This window comes from Aulonocara stuartgranti (genome assembly GCF_965226115.1).
Source record: "Aulonocara stuartgranti genome assembly, chromosome: 11".
NCBI classification, from domain to species: Eukaryota; Metazoa; Chordata; class Actinopteri; order Cichliformes; family Cichlidae; genus Aulonocara; species Aulonocara stuartgranti.
The window spans coordinates 25,255,289-25,276,255 of record NC_138947.1 but is presented as its reverse complement, the minus strand read 5'-3'; the positions used below and the strand labels follow the sequence as shown (position 1 = coordinate 25,276,255).

Below are 20,967 nucleotides of genomic sequence, written 5' to 3'. Positions count from 1 at the left end.
AACTTGAAGTAACTGAGTTACTTTTGAGAGAACTAGTAATGTAACTAAGTTACTATTTTAAAGTAACTTACCCAACACTGCTCACAAGTGAGGGGAGGTTTTTTCCTCCTGCCTGGCAGCTCCATCTTCAACATCCTTTTTCCCCAGTACGTTCAATTCAAAATTTTTAACTTTTCAGTGCACACAGTAATTACATAAGCACCAACTGTGCTCATTTAGGATCCTTACTGCAAAACTGTCCACTTGTCCTCTGCACAGTGGACACTACACGCTTGACTGCAGTCTGCAGACATTAGAGAGGCTGAAGCTTTTAAGTATCACAGGATAAAAATTGCACTTTCTATTACCGTTTTAATGAGAACAAAAATTCTTTAAATATAAGATCACTAATGCTAAAAGGGTCCTAGTCTTATTTCAGACTGACCTACTGGGAAAAAAACAACGCTAATAGGCTTGTTGCAACATACAGTACATGAACACTAGGCAGCAAGTGGAAATCCCTTATTACATAACTAACTAGAATGAGATCAGGAGGTCACACTAATGTCTGCTACAAAGCTTTGTTGATTAATTTGTTTATACTGTGGAAACGTAGCTGTAGTTAAAATCAAATGAGCCATGGCAGAGCTGGGCCATGACAGACATTTGCATAACATTACAAGACTGAGGGCTTTAATCACCACTTTTTAGTCTGGAAATGTTATAGTAGTAAACCATTTCAGGTTTTGTGCTTATAAAGAAAAGAAGAGCCTTGAATATCCTTTACAGATCCTTATGACTGCTTAAAGAAACTACAAAAGTTGTTAAAAATGAACAAACTCTAGTTTTGCCCTCACGTGTAGCATACTGCTGGTCTTAATGTTCATGCACTGACAGTAAACTGGAAAAGTGAAAAGATGCACATCTTCACACTGCATAAACAAGGACAGTCTTTAGAAACTCCGAACTGCTGATGTTAAGCCCAAATGACATGCAAATGCTCAGGTAACTCTTGTTATAACTAGCATTAATATTAGCGTCCTGGGGTTGGTGCATGTTTATTCAGTGAACATTTCGTGACAGTATTGTTCACTGGCATGTGGAGATCTCTTTAGATGGCATTTTAGTGTTTTAGTCCTTGTGTCACAAGGAACTCTCCTTGTACTCTCCATAGTTACATAAAACCGCATACACTGACATTTATACAGACTTTGACTTGGTAGGGCATAGTGTAGCTTCCTAGCAAGCGTCCTTTACTTCATCAGATGTGCCTAGTTCTGCACATATAGATCATTTAGCCAGCAGTCAAGATTATCAAGATTACATCTGAAACAAGATTAAAGTGGTGATATAATCCCTGGAGTATAGAATGAATGTTATCTTTAGCTGAATCGGTTTGGTACTGCTGCTTCAGTTTTATCAGGGAAAATCTTCCACAACCCTGGAATTTCACAGTGAATGGGTTTTCTCATCCAGTGAGTCAAGGTACATCTGTTATAGGTGAATGGTTTCCAAACAGCCGAGTGAGCGAGTACTGCTGTGTGTGTGTGTGTGTGTGTGTGTGTGTGTGTGTGTGTGTGTGTGTGTGTGTGTGTGTGTGTGTACACATTAACATCCATATACTACAGCTCTAACAGGACCCGCCCAATCCATTGGCAAAGAAATAAGAGCTAAATGATGTCTCATTTCTTTCTGAAACAGCCTCCAGTCTGTCTTTAATTAGTGCTGAATAATCTAAAACAAGAAAAATATTAATGCAGGGCCAGATGCAGGAAAATTATTAGCCTACACATATTTACACTGCCATCTTTGGGCACCATGGTTTTTTGTTTGTTATTTTTTAAATTCACTGTGCCTTTTCACTTTCTGGCAGCTTTTTCAATAACTTGTTATTTAAAATTAAAGACCAGCAGATACAATATACAGCTGCTAGAAATTGCTGTATATTGTAGTAGAACCACTGACACAAACCTACTACATATACAAGTATGTGAGCACATGTACATAAAAGAAATTTGAAAACTGTGCCAAAATAAATGAATCGACACAGACTAGCAGACTGAACTGTATCGCACAGCCGGACTGGCCTGCTCTGAATGCTTGGAAGCCCTTTGCTCCACTGAGGGTGATGTGATGATTCTGCTAAATCTAACAGCAAGGTCAAAAAGTCAAGTTTGTTCTTGTTCCTCTGCAACAAATGATGGCATTCGCTTGTAAATCAATGTCTGTGGAAATTTGAATTAAACAGAAAAAAACAATAAGATCAGGGACAACTTGACCAAAAGACAAATCCATATCTAAACCTCAGCAGCTGGGACAGCTGAGGGGATACTGAGTGATGGAATTTGGTCATGTGCAGTTTGTAGAGTGAAGTTTTATTCATAACCATCACACCGTTTGGGCCAACTGTGATGTCACCAATGCAATCTTCTCCTGAATTACGGGCATCACCATTCAGGAAAATCCCTGGCATCAGCACTAACATGGGAGTAGAAGAGTTAAAACAAACAGGAAGCAGAGAAAGCACAGAGTCTCTGCGCTCTAATATTCCACATCTACACAATCGATAATCGCACACTCATGACACCAAAGCACAGTTCATATTAGTAGCTGTGACATCACTTGTTGTGCAAAGACCAGGTGTAAGGAGACAAATCTGACTCCAAAGTCAGCCAAAGTTAAGGATTTTAAGAGAAATCATGAATTAATTTAACAATTTAGTTTACTTTAGTATCTTTTTGGAGCCTCAGAGGTCCAGCCAGCTGCTGCTCTTTGTGGATTCATCTTAGTAGAATGATGCAACCATGCCACGACAAGTTACTGACTCGGTCTTTGATCAGGGAGGATAAAAGAACATTTTTGCCCTTTTCCCAAAAAAAAAAAAAAAAAAAAAAAATGAATATCTCAAATGAAATATTTCCATTTACCTGATAATTGGGATGATGCAGGAAATAATCCGGACATCCGGCCACAGCCATGGCTTACGTTTCTCAGATATTTTTTTTTGCAATTGGTTTTGATATTAGGTGCTCAGAGCGACACCTGTGGAGAAAGAACACAAATGGAGCTTAGTGGAAAAGTACAAAGGAAGCAGGGAAAAGATAAGAGCGTCCACGAGAGGACGGATGAAGGAAGGAGAGGCGGATGACACAAGGAATGGAAGATGAAGTCTGAAGAAGACAGATATAGCACAGAGTAGTACTTAACCCACATAGACTACACAACGTCAACAACAACACAGAAGATATAATGGTTGGCTTAGAGAGACATCAGCACTTGTTTCAGAATTCACTCATGTACCAATGAATGTTGCTTGAAAGTGACTTCGAAGCTGGAAAATAAGGGTGAAGAAAAAAAAAAAAAGCTACTTTTAATACATTTTTGAAAGGTGGGCAGTTAAAGGTCAGCTGTGTGTACAAATCAAAGTTAAAAAAAAAAAAAAATCCTCACACTACCAGGTTTTCATATTTAAAACCAGCTTAACCCTACAGAGGGTTAAGCTGGTTTACAGGAGAACAAAGGCTACTTGAAACTGCGGCGTTAGTTTACTCCACCATAAAAGTGCATTCAGTAAGCCAAAACAAACTTTTGCTTTATTCACATAATACAGCCAAATGAAAACCCCACTACCAAGAGCATCGCATCCCTGCGGCAACTTCAGCTTTACTGTAGATCTTTTGCACCCTCTTACAAAACATGAAAATTCTACAATTCGCTTCCCCCCTCATTACGAGTCCTGCACTTGCCTTCCTGCCTTCTAGATTTAGTTCACCAAGGTGGATCTGAAGTGACAGGCCATAAGTCATAAGTCAGTTTTAGACAAATAAAACCACTGCACAATCTGAGGTGTGGTCTTTGATAAAATAACTGAATTTACTGCAATAGATGCGGCACTTTACGGTACTAAAAATTAGAGATGGACCGATCCGATATTACGTATCGGTATCGGTCCGATACTGACCTAAATTACTGGATCGGATATCGGAGAAAAATAAAAAAATGTAATCCGATCCATTAAATATCACGAAAGCACCTCACAAAACTTGCAACACGCCGTAACTCACCTCAGAACGTTAGCACGTCGGAGCAGTATGCATCACGTGATAGAGCGGCTGTGGCATGCGGGACCTGTCGGTGGTCTGGATAGCATTTGGAGCTTCGCTAGCAACCCGGCATTTCATCTCCGACAAAGTTATCCCCGAGAGAAGTAAAGCAAGTGTGTAAGTCCATCTCTGAATGTTTGTAAAGCATTCCTGCGTTAAGCTTAACGAGCGATATATGGAGCGACTGCCTCTCCTGCTGCTACTTCAATCATGAAACTGCTTAACGATCAGCTGATCGGCTTTTCTGTCGCGAGTCCGTGTCTCTAGTTTGCTTTTGGCCCACGTTGCACCAGAAAGAGGAAACCAGCGGCTGAACAACAGCAGCACGTTTAAGCTTGATAAGCTGTTGTTAGAATGTATTTAATATTACTTTCTACTCGAGGATCTTTTTCTACGTAGCTGATGCTGGTAACTGTGCAGGGGCGGATCTAGCAAAGTTTAGCCAGGGGGGCCGATAGGGCATTAACAGGGAAAAGAGGGCACAAAGACATACTTTTCTTTCTTATTCTCATTTAAAATGTCTAGCTTTTAATAAATAATTATCTGAATCTTACACCCAAAGTTTTAATTTGATGTAAAATGAATAGAAGTCAATTACTGTATATAGTGACTATTAAGTCTAATATATAGACCCTAGTAAGCTATAGTACTTTTTCCCTTTGGGAAGGTACCATCTGTGCAGTCTGCAATTTTGTTGAAGAAAGATGTTGAATCTATTTAATATTTCTTGAAAAATAATTGATTTCTGTGCATTTTTTTTTTTCACACTGCATCAAATTAAGGTTGATTACGTCGATTAAGCATCATGAGGTGGAGCGTGAGGGGTGGTTCCCTATTTTTTATTTATTTATTTTTGTTGTTGCTGGGAGTTGGAACCCTATTAGTTAGGTTGCTTAATATTTATGCTAAGTACTCTTTAAAATACCAGAATAGGGAGGATGGTGTAGGTTTAAGTTTATTAGATTGATCAGTATTGCTGAACTATGAAATATTTTTTTTTGCATACAGGTATAACAGAATAGCTTTAGTGTAGTTGTTGTTTTAAACTTGAGTATGAACTTGCAGACTTGCAAAATGCAGCAAGATATTTTAAAAAACACTTTTGTTGATTAAAAAAACACTATCGGATTCATATCGGTATCGGCAGATATCCAAATTTATGATATCGGTATCGGACATAAAAAAGTGGTATCGTGCCATCTCTACTAAAAATAAGTGCTCCTGCTCCAAGACCCTGCCTCCCGGCTATCCTTGGTCAAAATAACCATAATTTCAACAACATGAACTCCAGTGTATTTGAACTTCTTAAAGTGGGTATCCTACTAACCTCCTGGCATTGCTGCCAGTGAACAAACACCTGTAAACACTGACCCAAAAATACCCTACAGGCACATATCCAGGTCTGAAGTTATACCCTGGGGTATATTTGGAGTCGAGCAGCTCAGGCTCATAACTGTGATGGTCTTTTATGCAGCAGTTCGTGACCCCCAGTTCACATTATAAAAATAGGACCTGGCATTTTATAGATTGCTAATATTATCTCATGCTTGCATTAGCGGTCGTGAGCCAGCTGCCCTTGCGGTGGAGCAGTGTTTGTATGTGTGCGTTTCTGCCAAACAGTGTTTGTTTCAGCATGTACATGTGCACACGACGGTATGTGTGGATGTTTGCGTCCAGTATACTGCAAATACTTGTGTGTAGGTGTGTACTTTTAAGAATCAAGTCATGTTTGGAAAGACCTCAACAACTTCAGAGTCCCATGAAATCCGATTTGTATACGGCGATATGTCCTCTCCCAGCTCCAGCAGAGTTGACTGTTAAGCACACATATTGCTAAAGTGCAAAGCTTCCTGGAAAAGGAGAATCAAGCAAGCAGCAGCAAACACATTGCACTTGTACGCTCTTGCTTTTGATGCAGACACATTACTTATTACACTTTTAAGATGTTATCCTGACACTGTGCCCACTGAAAAGATAAAGTTGTCGATTTCCACGGGGTTTTTTTTTTTTCCCCCCTTGAAGCCCTAAAATAAAACCTCCAAAACTGGACTTGCAAATACCGACCAAACTATGAATGCAGTCTAAACAAAGAGTTTGGCACCGTGTTCACTAGGACCAATGAAAGGGCTCGCTTGTAATGTGCGTGGCATCTGTGCGAGTATGAGCGTTAACCCTCTCAATCCATGTGTGGGGCCTAGCTGGCTGGCCAACAAGCACAACTTTTCATCTACTCATCATTTACAGACACACCGTTGACAACAAAAACAAAAACTAATTTACATCAGCCTAAACGCTCCAAGCCACCCCTCACTAAGCGCCACGAACCTACTATTCGTGGCCAAACTCTAGGCTGGGTTATTGGTTTTTTTTTCCCCTTCCAGAAATCAGGAGGTTAAGCAAGGGAAACAAGTAAGCTTCAACTAATTGTGCTTCTGGATGCCAAACAAATAGTTGGGCATCACTGGAAATTTTTGTCAGGGTTATATGCAAAACAGTCAATACCACAAAAACAAAAGATACACTCAGCCAACATTACAGGTGTGCGCTGGAAGGTTAGTTTCAACTGTGCGTGATAAAACATGAGAAAAAGTCCAGGTGCTTGATTTAGCATTTTAAAAAAGTTCAAGGAGCTCATACATGCCATAGCTACTCTCAGTGACTGATCTATTGACCAAACATACATGTACCTATTCTTAATTGTGCCCTGACACAATCAAAGCCATTCCAGTGCAGGGATTAGACCCCTTCAGAGCCCTTTGATTCAATTCCTTCCACTTGAACAGTGTACTGAAACCTAACCATCCATGACCTTGACAGTACAATTATCGTCATAGCAGAATGGGAGACTTTGGGGTGCAGTGGCACTGAGAGTACGGCATCTGGTTTAATTAAGGTGGTTTTGTTTAAACTTGCATGACAGTAGGTTGTTCAATGATAGAGTTCAAAATGTAACAGTGTCACAATGCTAACTGTAAATCATAAATTTTTCCTTTGTGAAACCAGCAAAACAAAAACAAGCAAGCAAGCAAACAAACAAACAAAAAAGCAAAACACCTGGTTTACTATAGTAACACCTAAGCACAAGGAAAAAAAAAAAATCACAAGGAAAAAGGGGAGAAACTATAGTAAACCAAGTGTAAGAATAGCGGTCTGACATGAGACTTATTTTTTGAAAAGGGTCACTAAGCACTATTTGTGTAATTTGCACTGCGAGTTCTTGCAACTTGTTTGGGGAAATGCTATCTTTGTATCCTATATGATAGGATTATTAATTATGATAATTAAAATGTTCATTCCTCTTTTTGATCACAATATAGTAGTCTGCAGTCTGACTACTATATTGTGATAACAGCTTGCACATGCTATACGACCCGTTTGTTATTTGCAGACTCGGCCTGTACTTTTCTTAACATCCATCAGTGGGCCAGTGAAGTCATCCCCTGACTCGCCACCATATAATACAGGAGAACTCAGGGAAATGTTTCTGCTGATTACATGAGACTTCAATTAGCCAAGGTTTCTGACCTTACCTTTGGCATCACTGCAGGGCTTATCACCTTGGGATATTAAAGCTGGACCCTTGAGGTATACGCACATATCAGCACATTAACCACTAGACCAATTAAGCATGCAGAACTTCTATTTGTTCAAAAATCTATTCTTTTCACAACTTCCCTAAGTGTAACTGCACAGCTATATGTAAACACTGTGCATCAAGTACTGTGTAAGCTGCTGTATAATATAAAAGGCCAAAGTGTGCTATTTAAACAACATCCTCCTACAAATACATCAAATGAACTTTCGAGGGAAGTAAAGCCCTAACTGAATAATTGCCTTAGCTCTGAGTAATGGCTTATTGGTCCAGTGCAATGTTGTGTAATACCGTGTCCCAGCTCATTAAGAGAAAAATCCCACCAAGTCCACATTGGTGCTGAGTGTTTTCTAAATATAGGGTTTTGTTAGAGTTTCTGTGATTTTTACTTAGTAGAAGCCAACTAGAAAATGCCCAGCCCACCACAGCAAACAGGAAGTTCCAGTTTTGTGTATATCACCATAACAACAAAACTACACATTCACTGCATGGTTTTATTATTTATTGTTACTGAAGTTTTAAAAATGTTATATGAAAGCAAACCATGCATATATAGTCTACTGATTTGAGGGCAGTGTCCCACTGCAACATTTCCATCATGCAGGACTTTTCTAAGATAGCATTTAACCCACCCCAAACAAGTTGCAAGAACTCAGTGGAAATTACACAAATAGTGCTTTGTGGCAAAACCTTAAAAAAAATAAGTCTCATGTCAGGCTGCTATTATTACACTTGGTTTACTATAGTTTCTCCCCTTTTTCCTTGTGCTTAGGTGTTAAACTGCTTTGGTTGCCTATTCTTTTGGGAAATCATGGATGCTGTGTTCTCTACCATCCGGCTTGTTACCAGCACTCAGGTCAAAAGTAGACATGGCAAAAGTTTACGGAGTAGTTTAAAATGATTTGAAAATCATTGCATTCTCTTTCTAATTTACATCTTACATCAGGGGTCGGCATCCCCGGGGCACGCGTTCCACGGCTGGCACGCCAAGGGTTAACTGATGGCACAACCACAGCTGGACTGGCCATTGGGCATTTTCCCGGTGGGTCAATGGTGATTTTTTGTTTTTATGAGCCGATGTTTTTTTGTTGTTGTTTTTTTTTTGTAACGGTAAACAATGAAAGGTGGTGCATTGGCCAAATGCTGGCAGATGTGTAAAAATAACTCCGTTGTTCAGTTGTTTGGTGGGTGCTATGATGTTACTGATAGTGAACTTTATTTTATTCATAAGGTTAGTTAGTAGAGTTGCCAACCGTCCCGTAAAAAACGGAATCGTCCCGTATTGAGAGAAAATATTACGCGTTTTGTGTTGAGCTGAGAAGGAACAGTTTGTCCCGGACTTCAGCTAGAATGAAAAAGACACAGAGCTGGAGTTATTCTGTGTTTACGCTGCCAGCTGCCTCTTCTCTCATTCTCTCCCCCTCCCTCTCATGAAACTGATCAATGATCAGCTGATCGGCTTTTCTCTCTTGTTTGTTTATCGCCCACTTTGCGCCAGAAAGAGGAAACCAGCGGATGTCGCGCTAAACAACAGCAGCACATTTAAGCTTGATCAGCTGTTGTTAGAATTTATTTAATATTAATTTTAAGTATCAGCTGATGTTTGCTGGAGCCACAGCTGTAAAAGCTGCTGGTCATGATATCGGTTTGGTTATCTGGTGAGAGGGAAACATGAAGATGAAACCAGGAGATGTCCTTACTGAATCATCAGAGCTGTGATGGAGAAACAGGTTTACCTTTTAGGTGACATGAATGAGTTGAAGGGAAGTTATGAACTGTTTCTGAGAGACAAATAACACCAGGATCCTTTTCTATGTAGCTGACAGCTGGTAACTGTGCAGGGGCGGGTCTAGCAAAGTTTTGCCAGGGGGCCAGGTAGGACATTAAAAGGGAAAGGGGGGCACAAGGAAATACTTTTCTTTCTTATTCTCATTTAAAATGTCTAGTTTTTATTAAATAATTGTCTGAATCTTACAACCAAAGTTTTTATCTGATGTAAAATGTATAGAAATCATACATATACCAACAAGACTGTATATCACTGTCACAACAGCATTTGTTTTCATTCAAAGGCTTTATGGCTTTTCCTATAATACCTGGTGGGCCGGTCTCTAGTCAAAATACCCGGGCCGTTTTTCTTTTTGTCCCAGTTCAGCCCTGGGCACGACACGCAGTGAATTAATCTAAGATCACATTAACTCTGTATCTCTATATTAACAAACATGCCATATTGGCCCAGTTTATTTTTCTTATTGTTGTGAGGAGATCATAAATAGCATTTGCCTTTTCTGTTTTAGTTCATCTGGTGTTATGGAGTTCTTGTTATGGATAAAAAGTGTCTTTTTTTGGGTTTCAAAATAGCTGATAACTATTCGCTGATAGCTGCCAACATCTGCAAACAAATATAATTCTATAAAGTGGTTCTATATAGTGTGTAACTGTTAATATAGAGCGTTATGAAATTTATTGCTAATGCAATCATATGGCACACTGACTTTGAGGAAATTTTAGATGGCACTCATCAGAAAGGTTGCCTACCCCGTCTTACATAATACCACAACCTTTCTTGGAAACAAGATTCTGAGTAGTTACTTTAAAAATTAAAAATAAACTTCATGCCCTTTGCTCTAGTTTTTCTGTATTAACTGCCAACCTGTCTGTTCAGTTTGTATTTCCTACTTTGTGTCAGCATGTTAGTTACTGATTAGTTTACCAATCCAGTCACAGCATAGCTTCCTGCTAGGATCTGTGACACACTCAATACTTTACCATAGTATATCACTTTATACCTCTTTCGTTATTGGGGACACACACACACACACACACACACAGCTGTGTCAACTACTCTTGTTGTGTATACAATTGTAAAATATGTTCACCGCAGTCAGCCTAATTCCAGCTGATTAGACTGGACACAGCTTAACAGGTGGCTGTTCAACTCTACTCAGTCATCTCTGGAACGCAGAGAGCATTCTTTCCACACACTGTTGACAGAGGAATCACAGGCAATACAGTCCTCTGTAATATGATTTAATATCAATGTGCATCTAGTGTGCAATCATTTACAATACACACTTACACAGTGTTTAAGCTTCCTAGTTAGGTATCATAACATCAAAAGGTGACTTTTTTAACCCCTAAAGGGGTGGTCTTGTGCTTTTTCTTAAAACAGACCAATGCCCTGGAGTCAACATCTGCACAGGACTCCTTTTCCAAGCTCACCTGTTTCTCCTGCAGGGATTCTGATCACTCATTGAACACCTTTGATCTCTCCCTCACTCATTCTCTCTCATCCCACTGGGAAAAATATGGGAAAGATGTTCGACGGCTTAATAAGTCAGTATTTAAAGATTATTAGAAAAAAGGTTGCGTTTTGAGAACGTGCTCACAACAGGAACAGATTTCCAAATAAAATTCATGTCTCGTTAATATATTTTATATATTAACACACTTCATGCAATGCTAGTCAAACCAGGTAAGATTAAAATGAAGCACCCTTTTATATTCTTCGACAGTCAATCCTGTGATTATGATGCAGACAACATAAGATCGCGTCCTTGATTTCCATGTACATGAGATGCTCAGCTCTTGTTTTAGGATGTATGCAAGTCCTGTCACCGCAACAAAGTGCAGGTGGAACAAGCTTGACATCACTCGACATCTTCAAATGGAAGTGTCAAGAGCCTGACGAAAGAGTCCGCTTCTAACCCGAGGGGTAGAGAAAAGTAACTTGTTACACCGCCATTATATTTTGAGTCTGCTAGTATGCAATGGTCAAGTTGCTTTGGACAGATTTTATCAGAGGGTGAACATGTGCATTGTTTCAGGTGGATTCCAAGTGGACCTGAAAAAAAAAAAAAAAAAAAAAGTATAACAAAAACAACCACTTGTCAGTGGCTCCTGCAGTTGTCTGCACGAGCCCCTGTAAGCAAGAGTAACCCAGTCCTTCAGTTCTTTTTACTACTGCAAACATTACTTAAGAGAATTGACACAGAATAAACAGTTTTACTGGATGGTAACTGATGACTTCAAGAGTAGCAATAATTGAAAAAGAACACCGTTTAGGTAAATGTTTCTCATTTGAGCAGATGGCAAATTAACTGGCAGTTGGTGCTTAAGGAGGAAGTTATAAATGACAACATTTGTTGGCACACAAAGCGGGCAGTTAGCAGTAGTGCTGCAGCTATCGATGAATCGATTTTATCGATAAAATAAGAATACTGAAAACACCGTACTCTATAATGCATCTTCACATCCACCCAGTCGATTCCAATATGTATGGCTTTTCTTCACACAGTCTTTGGAGAAAAGCATTCTGGAATTAAATCATGAACGTTCAGTTATTGCCAGCCCCTGCCGCTTCCTTAGACGCAGCTGTAATAACTGCTGCTTGGTTACATGTGCGCCTGCATTGCCCATCTTTGTCCTACTGAGAACTTTGGGTGGGGCTTATGTGTCCGTCTTGAGGTGTGTAGTTAAAGTTAAGTCATAGCTCAAAGATGGGTGTTAAAAGAATTCACTGCAGTGACTCTAATGACTGATGTAATGTTTATGAGATAGTCACAAGTGTGATTGTGACTGTCCTGACCAAGTTTTTTTTTTTTGTAAGAACAGTCTTTAGACATTATTTATGTTTGCACAAATCTGTACTTGCCAAGTTACTTTTGCTGGAAAAAACATGAATAATTTTTTTTTTTTTTGCAGTAATAGAGATTCAAAATCTACACAACTAGGATAAGTGGCAGAAAATAGATGGATTGGTTTTGGTCTCTAAAGAACTGCCAAACAAATAATCACCAAGGAAGAAAGAAAATCCATCCATCCATGAATCACCAAAGACTGGTTGGCAACCCAATAACAATCACCACTTATATATTTTTCCTTTTCCCCAACTGTTGTTGCCATTCGCTATTTGAAATCATTCTTTAAGAAGTTGCAGCACCAAAAACCTCCTGCTGATAGCGCTGGTCACTAGCAGTTTGCAATCTTTGCCTGTGGCTGATTTGTCTATCAACACTAACTACCAGCTGAGCAGTTGTTTGCTGTAACTTGTCCCTGACTGCTGCAGCCAACATGTTTCAAAAGCACAACTTTTACTTTGAAAGCACCTGTCTCCATTTCTGATTTGTGGCCATCTTTCAGTTTTATGACCACTTAGAGACTAGCTGGTGAGTGTTTGCAGACAAGTCAGTGACTTGCAAACCACGGTAGTCTCGCTAACTAGTTGAGAAACACATTTTTCCCTTTGCGACTGGCATTTGCCAGATGGTTGCCAATTGATCTGTTAGCAGATGTGATTATGACAATTCCATATTTACAGCTCGTTTCTACTGCTCCCAAGTGTCCAAAAAATATCAGGTAATGTGTTTTTAAGAATTCTTATAATGCCCCTTCTTGACATGGAATACATAACGAAGCCCAAAGTTGGTGTTTGACAACTTTCTAAATCTGAACAGATCAGACTCTGGTACAATAACTATGGCAAGCTTACCCATTCCGATTATCACAGTTAATCGATGCTGCAGTGTAACAGACCAGCTACCGCCCCTTTCTCCAAACCCTCTCTCAGTCTCAGCCCCTGTGCTTCAGTCCAGACCATAAACAGTGTCTCAATTCAAGAATTGAAACAGCTCCAACTAATGTCTAGGGACTTGTGGAGAACCCACTGAAGGGAATGACCGTAACCCAACCCTGAGGGAGGGAAGGTCAGTCATTTTTCTGTATGTTTAAAGAAGCCAGACACCTTAAGTGATAATATTCAGTTTTTAAAGCTGCATGTTATCAATTCGTCCTATGACAGGGCAACCTACAGAAATCTATTACATGCCAGAGTGTGAGTGGTAAGGGTGTAGCACTTTGACACATACAGCACCATAATGTAAATCGAGTGAGCTGGAGATTTACTCTCGATACCTTAGGCTCCATAGGTTTATCTTTAAATCTGTGTAATTTCTTTATATCTTGAACATTATTAAACAAATATAATTCACTGCATGTATTGTAAGATATTAAACCCACAAATAACTATTGACACTTGCCAATACCTGAAATTATTAATGTTTAAGCCTTTCTAGTAAGGTTGCCAGAGCTGGCGGTTTTTACAGCAATGCAACGCTGAAAGACGGAAAGAAAAAGTTAAACAGAGGATCTCTGTCTTCTGTTTTAATCAGCAGATCAGATGGTAGTCACTCCTCAGTGGATGTGCTTGTTGCACATCTTGATTAGTCATTAATTGGCAGCTTTCATTATTTGTGAGCAGCAGCGTAAAGTGGGGCTATAAGAGAGGGCCTGATGTCATGCCGGGGTAGGCTGAATAGCACCAGTCTAGGAGAGAAAAGCCTTTTGGAAATGTGGACAGTGCCTAATTGGATGAGGATTTCACTTGGCTGCTTTGGCGAACTGGTCTTATGCAATGGCATAGATGAATGGACCAGGCTTGGGAGCCACGATGCTTGCACTCAACTTGGTTGCAGTGGTGGCCCCAAGGGGTTACATTAGATGTATTTGCCTTCTCATGACACCATCTTTACAACACGTTAGGTGGTGGGAGCACCCAACACCGTTAACTGTACAGCGCTGTAACATGCAAAGAAATGCCACACCATAAAGCTGATAAATACCAAAACTGAGTCACACAGTCTCATCCTCCATACAAAAACAAAACATCAAACCCAACTAAAACTGTCCTTGTAATGAAAACTCAAATCAGAAAGGCTCTTGAGTTCTGCGTGACCACTTTAGGGGAATAAGACTTATTTTACTTACTTAGTCTTAGGAATGCTAACAAACTTGGCTGTCTGAAAAACAATTACCGTAACAAGGACTTAACATAAGTCCTATTCATAAGTACCAAAGTACACCACATTAAGTCCTAATCCCTTTTAAGACTGAGAAATAATACTGGCAAACCAAGGGGCAGAAAATCTAGTAATGTACAGAAAAATAAACATGTTCATAGTCAATGGTGTGGCATTCAGATACAAGAGAGACTAAGACACCGATTTAGTCCAGAACAGATATAACTAACACCACAAATACTGTTAAGAGTTCTTGCTGGGGATAGTTTCTAGGGGAAAAATAAAAAATTAATCACGCAGTTCATGAAGACAGCTAATTTTGCTTTGCAGATTCCATCTAACATAGTAAGACTGATAAAGATGGTAAGTAAAAGTAGGAGATAGGTTGCACCTAGACAAAGACAATGGGCTACACTGTGAGAACTAAAACTAAATATTGTAACTATGTATAAGAGGGGTCATTTCATCATCACCGTGCAACCACAGCACATTACCTGCACCCAAGTGACCACAGGCTCCGGTAGGCGTTTTGTTACCTGCAGAATAAAGGAAACATTCTTGCCACTCGCACAGGCTTTCAGCTACATTTGGGCGAACACCAGACAGTGAGAAACTATCCACTGTACTTAGACAAGCAAGCACTGCATCTCCTCAGGTCACAAGTGGAAAGTGGTGAGAATCAGGTTTATACAGGTCCATATTTACAGTATGGAGGTGGGGGGGAAGAATAACACCACAAAGTTTTTCCTTTGGCAAGGGTTTAGGTTCTTAGAAATTACTTTTCACAAAGCAATACATGATTACTCAGCAGTTATAGTTGAGATACCAAGGCATTCATTATTCTGTAAGCAGTCGGGGACACTCAATCCAATGTATACAATTTTAACAGTATACACAGTCCAAAAAAAGAAATAAATTATACATGTTTATGCAACTGAGTCTAAATTTACCTTTGTCCAGAAACTCAAAAAGCTGTCCCTAACATCACAAGTTTTTAATCACCGACAGCTCAGCTGAACATTTTGGCACAAAGGGTAAAGTTGCTCTGCTTTTAGATCCGGAGTCAGTGGAATAACATGAACTATGCTGTGGTCCCTGAGCAGACCTAGGTTAATGGTGTCATGGCATCAGGGAGGGGGGGTATTAACAGTGTATAAGCCCAGACCAACCAGTTCTGAATGACTGTTAGCTGACGCAAGACCTGATGGAATGCTGCTCAGAGCACGACCACAAGCTCTTACACCACCAATACCAGTTAACAGGATATCTCTGCTAATTTTCCCCTTGGACAGCAAGTGAAACTATGCATTTATAAAAGCAGCAGTAACAGAGATACCCACTGCATACATATACGTACCTACCGTATGTCACATCGCCTCGAGTTTAAAACGAGACTCAAGTCTTGGCTTTGAAATAATTGGATTTATTACTGCAAAGCAGACGATATTAAAAAAATAAAAAATAAAAAAAGTATGTGCAACAGAACCAAACTCATTGTAGATTCTTATGAAATACACAAACCTGAATCCTTGTGGGATTGAAGTATAACTTATTGTAAAATTCTTTGGAATACGTGCAGTCAGCAGCGTTTTGGCAGCCTGTAGCTGTACAGAGTTCATGCCCCATCATGCCTGTGCTTACTTAGCATTGACTTGAAATAGCAGGACTGGTGCTGGAGGGGGTGAAAGAAACCGCAGCTCTGGCAGTTGCCATGTGCGCAGTGATTTGACCACAAAATAATCAAACTAGAAGGGCATTTAGAGAGAGCATTCCCAACGAGGTCAATGCCCTTTATTCCATTGTTTTCAAAAAGTGACCGAAGTCTGCACCAAAATGTAATGGGTCCTTCTTTTACTCATGCGCTACCTCTCTGACAAGGTTCGTGAAATCTGACAGTTTTTTTTGTTTTTGCTTAACCTTGTTGACCGATACCATGATCACAAACCTTTACCTCTGAGATATAGAAACGATATGTAGCGGCAGCCACGTGATAAGGCCACTTCAAAGTTGTGTGAGAACCAAGTCTCACCACTTGGCAGCGATTTCATCAAGACCAAGATCCCATCTAAACTGGGAAAGAGCAATAACTTTCAGTGGTCACGGGGACATAAAATAGCTTGTGCTGAAACACCGCTTAAATCGGTCATGTTTTACTGCATGCTAAATATTTTGCATCATTAACAGCTCAGCCCAGAGTGGCAAATTGATCAACTCCTCAAGCTCATCTCACCAAATATCATGCGAACTCCCATTAAAGACAATAAACCAAGAAAAACAACTTCACTTACCTACAGTTCTGTGTAAATCTCTTTAGCTACCCCTGATGTTGTTACAATTTGCTATAAAGGAGCGCTGACCTTCATTTCATTTTTAAATTGGTTTTGAGTAATAGTTCTCTAGGCCTTCTGAGAGATCATTCAAGGTTTTTATTTGGGCATTAGCTGCTTTGTCACTCAATTTCATTCCAGCCCTTGGGCTTAACCATTTACATTTTCCTCCTCTCACCCCCAAGCGGTCGTAGCAGAGGCTGCCCCTCCCTGAGCCTGCTACAGAAGTTTCCTCCTATTATAAGGGAGTTTTTCCTTCCCACTGCCACCAAAGTGCCTACTCATTTGGGTGGGTGGGGCATCTCTGTCTTGCCTGTATCATTGTAGGGTGTTACAACAAAAGGGTTTTAAGGCAACTGTTGTTATACAGTGATTTGGCCCTGTATAGATCAAACTGAGCTGGACTAAATTTATAAAATTTGAGGAAACTGGAGATAGAGGACCGAAGGAAGTGGCAAGCCTTAAGAGGGGGACGAAACAAAAAAAAGAAGACATACAACACTATCTACAGCAGATAAGCACTAGGGCTGCCACAAACGATTATTTTGATAGTCGACTAGTCACCGATTATTTTTGCGATTAGTCGACTAATCAGATCATCATCCATTAGACGTAAAACTACAGCTTATTGCACCAGCAGCATCTGCTCTTATATAACTATCATTAGCTTACAGCTTTAAGTGTTTAAGGTCTGTGCTAACTAAAAATAAAGACAAGATGATAGTTTATTAAATTTTAATGAAATTTGCAGATTGTTTCGGTGAAGTTTAATAAACTCCTTGCTATCTAAAATATAACAGGACACTGGAGTATATTCTGGAGCATCTCACACTTCTGATAATCAGCTGTCTGCTTGACGTTTATTCAGCTGTGTAAAAACCAGGGGCGGAGCCTGGGGGTGGCTTACTGGGCTTAAGCCTGGGTTGTTTTGTCAGAAGCCCGGGGTCTTTTGGAGTGTAATTTTTCCATAGTTAGATGTCTGGCTGACAACTGTATAAAAGAAAAAGTACACACAATATTCGAAGCACATAGTGCACACTGTGGGAATTTACGACTGTGCGTGAATCCCCCCTGATATTGGTATGATCCGAGCTCAGGCACTAAGCGACTGAGCGAGGGGGCGGGGCAGCTGCTGCCTGTGAGTGCGCTGTTGGAGAAACTGAGCCAGCTATACTAAGGAGAGCTTAAGTTTGACCAGGTACCAAAGCAAATCATTCGTACCGTACAAATAATGTAAATATGACGGTGAATCACGAAAGATTGATATCAAACTGATCACTTGACCCATATTACGTTACTTGCTCTTCAAGTGAATCAACAAATGGCGAAATGAAAAGCGAACAAATGCTATTTTTTTAAGAGTCTTAGCTTACATGTGTTTATTTCATATTTTCAGTTCTTACCCTCCCCGACTAAATCGGTTTCAGTTATGTACTGAAATATAAGAATGGACATTAGAGGCTTCTTTAAAAGAAAAAACTCTGGTAAATGTTATTTTATATATTATGCTTTGTATGTTGTTCAGTATATTTCTATGCAAAACAAGAGGGGTTTCAGTACACAGCAGGATATTCACATTTGTAACCAGATATTTACATACACTTTAGGGAGAAAAATTTTTTACTGTACAACATCAATTTAGAGTAAACTTTTGTTAGATAAATATTGAAATATCTTTTGAATTAGTTTAATGTCAGAATAAAGAGAGACAGAGCTTTCTGTTTTTTTATCACTTTGATCAAATTTAGGAGTACATGTACACTAAGTTTATTGTTAATTAATAAGAAAACTGCAGACGATTCCATTCTGAGCTGAAGAAGCTTCTGATAGGTTAGTAGAGTCCATGTGAGTAAATTGGTGGCACACCTGTGGATGCATATAAGGCAAAACACAGAGCCTGTTTCTTTGAAATGGGAAAATCAAGAGATGTCAACCAAAACACCAGGAAAAGAATTGTGGAGCTCCATAAATGTGGCTCAAGTTTGAATACAATTTGGTGCCATTTGCAATTAAGAAATACAGATAGTTTCTCTCTTTACCCTTAAAGTTAACAAATATGTTTTTTATATTTATCAATCTAAAAAAATAAACATTTAGTTTGATTTGATCTTACAATTAAAAAAGTGTTTGTGTTTTGATCTGAAGAGTACATAAATATGTGGTTTCAACTGTATATTTGATGATTGTCAGCACAAAGAGGGAGAGAGAGGAACAGAGAGGGAGATGGAGAATGAGGACAGAACAGAGATGAAGAAGAGCAGGTGAGACATACATGTTAGTCAAATGGTTGTTTACCAAAAGTATCACCGTATCATAGGTCCTCGTGTATCTCGTACCTAGTGTTTCTTTTTAGGTTTGTTATTTTTCAAATTCTACAATTATTAAGTTCTGCAGGCTTGTTTGCACAACAAGGCTAAATAATTATATAAACTTTTCTCAATCTAAATAGTGGACTTTGGTAGAATTAAAAAAAAATAAGTGTAGTGCAGGTCTATGATGATTTTTAGTGCTACTATCATCTAGTTCTGATTCTGGTTCTGTCTTTGTTAAGTCCTAAGTAGTCCTGATTTTGAACTCTTGTAGTCCTGTTTTAATTCCGGATCAGTTCTGGGTCTGGTTGAATTGGGGTTTAGTCTTCGTGTCTTGATACACCCCCGACTTTGTTCTGCCTTGCTGCTTAATTAAAAAACTAGTTTAAGGTGTCCTGCACATGTGATATATATTTTTCCCTATATGAAGTCATTCATTATTGAACAAAACTCAAAACAGAGCCAATTAATCTTTCAGTCATTTCTAAACACCCCCCCCCCAAAAAAAAAAAAAAAAAAAAAAAAAAAAAAAAATCCCACATGCATACTACCCTTTAGGGCTAAGCCCCGGGTGTTTCAAATGTCTGGCTCCGCCTCTGGTAAAAACTATAACTTTAATCTCAGACAAACTGATTTACTCAGGAACAAATAAAATACTAAAAAAAAAAAAAAAAAAAAAAAAAAAAAAGCCAAACAATAACATTTTAAGTTATCTAAGTGACTCATATATATTTAACCTGAGTAGCGAAAGACGGCGGTGGGTTTGAAAACGATTTGCGGGGAGTCTGGTGTTCTCACGGCGCTAGTGAGCCTAGCCCCCGGCTCGCTAATGAGCTAGTGGGTAACAGATGTCTCCGAAAACGTCGGAGCGCTTTTGAAAATATGTGGTGTCCTGATAAACTGAGCAGATATTTGAGGTTTACACAGCTACATTCTCGCCTGAAAATATGTTAAACGTTTATTTTGTGACCAGAAAGAATAATAAGAGTAACATTAAAACTAACTAGCTGCCGCCATTGTTGGAAACTGCGCTGGGCCGCGCTATGAATTCTGGGACACAGCTGCTTCTTCTTCTTCTTTGGGGTTTAACGGTAGCTGACATCCTTGTACATGCAATGCTGCCATCTTCTGTTTCAGTCCGTTATTACACTCTTAAATCCTGCCACTTATGCCTGCGTCTTTTGTGATCGTACAAAGTTTCAAACGACGCGTCGACTATTAAATCAGTCGTCGACGATTTTGATAGTCGACGTAATCGTGACTAGTCGACAAATCGTGGCAGCCCTAATAAGCACCATCTGAAAATCATGTCTTTAAGCAAAGACCTGACACAGAACCTAAGAGATGCATCTGATGCTTCAGTTGATACATCGGCTATTCACTAAAGCCTCATTAGAAATGGTTTCAGTAGATGGGTTGCTGTCAAAAAGCTATTCTTACGGAAGGGAAACAGGGGGAATAGGCTAAGATTTAAAAGCATAGCAAGACAGAGGAAAAAGAAAAGGAAATCCCCACAAAGCAGCACCACCAGTCATGGATTGGCCTCATTCAAGCTGTAATGATGATGAATACAGGTTGCCAAACATCAACTTTCAAGTTCATGAGAATTGTATTAACTGTTTTTGCCTTATATAATGCATTTCTGTGTATATTTGCACATGTTTCAATAAATCACCCATTTCCCTACCAAATATAAATGAGGGTTGGCTCAGGGCTTTTGCACGGTACAGTACAGCTTGACTACAATAAGTAGACATACCATCATAATACAGTTGTGAACATCATAACCTGGAATGTGGCTTATGTTTTTGTTTGGTCCTGCTGTTGATTGGCTCTCTGGTGGCAGGAACGAGGATCCTT

General features: G+C 39.4%; 1 protein-coding gene across 3 annotated transcripts in view; it reads right to left on the bottom strand.

The window, feature by feature from the left end:
- Nucleotides 1-20,967, bottom strand: part of grb10b (growth factor receptor-bound protein 10b) — a 71,628-nt gene that overhangs the window by 47,922 nt on the left and 2,739 nt on the right. For all 3 annotated transcript variants that reach the window (XM_082552854.1, XM_082552856.1, XM_082552855.1), the window contains exon 2: nt 2,907-3,021. In XM_082552854.1, coding sequence (XP_082408980.1) covers nt 2,907-2,957 — 51 coding nt within the window. In that variant the 5' untranslated portion in view covers nt 2,958-3,021. The remainder of the gene's footprint in view (nt 1-2,906; nt 3,022-20,967) is intronic.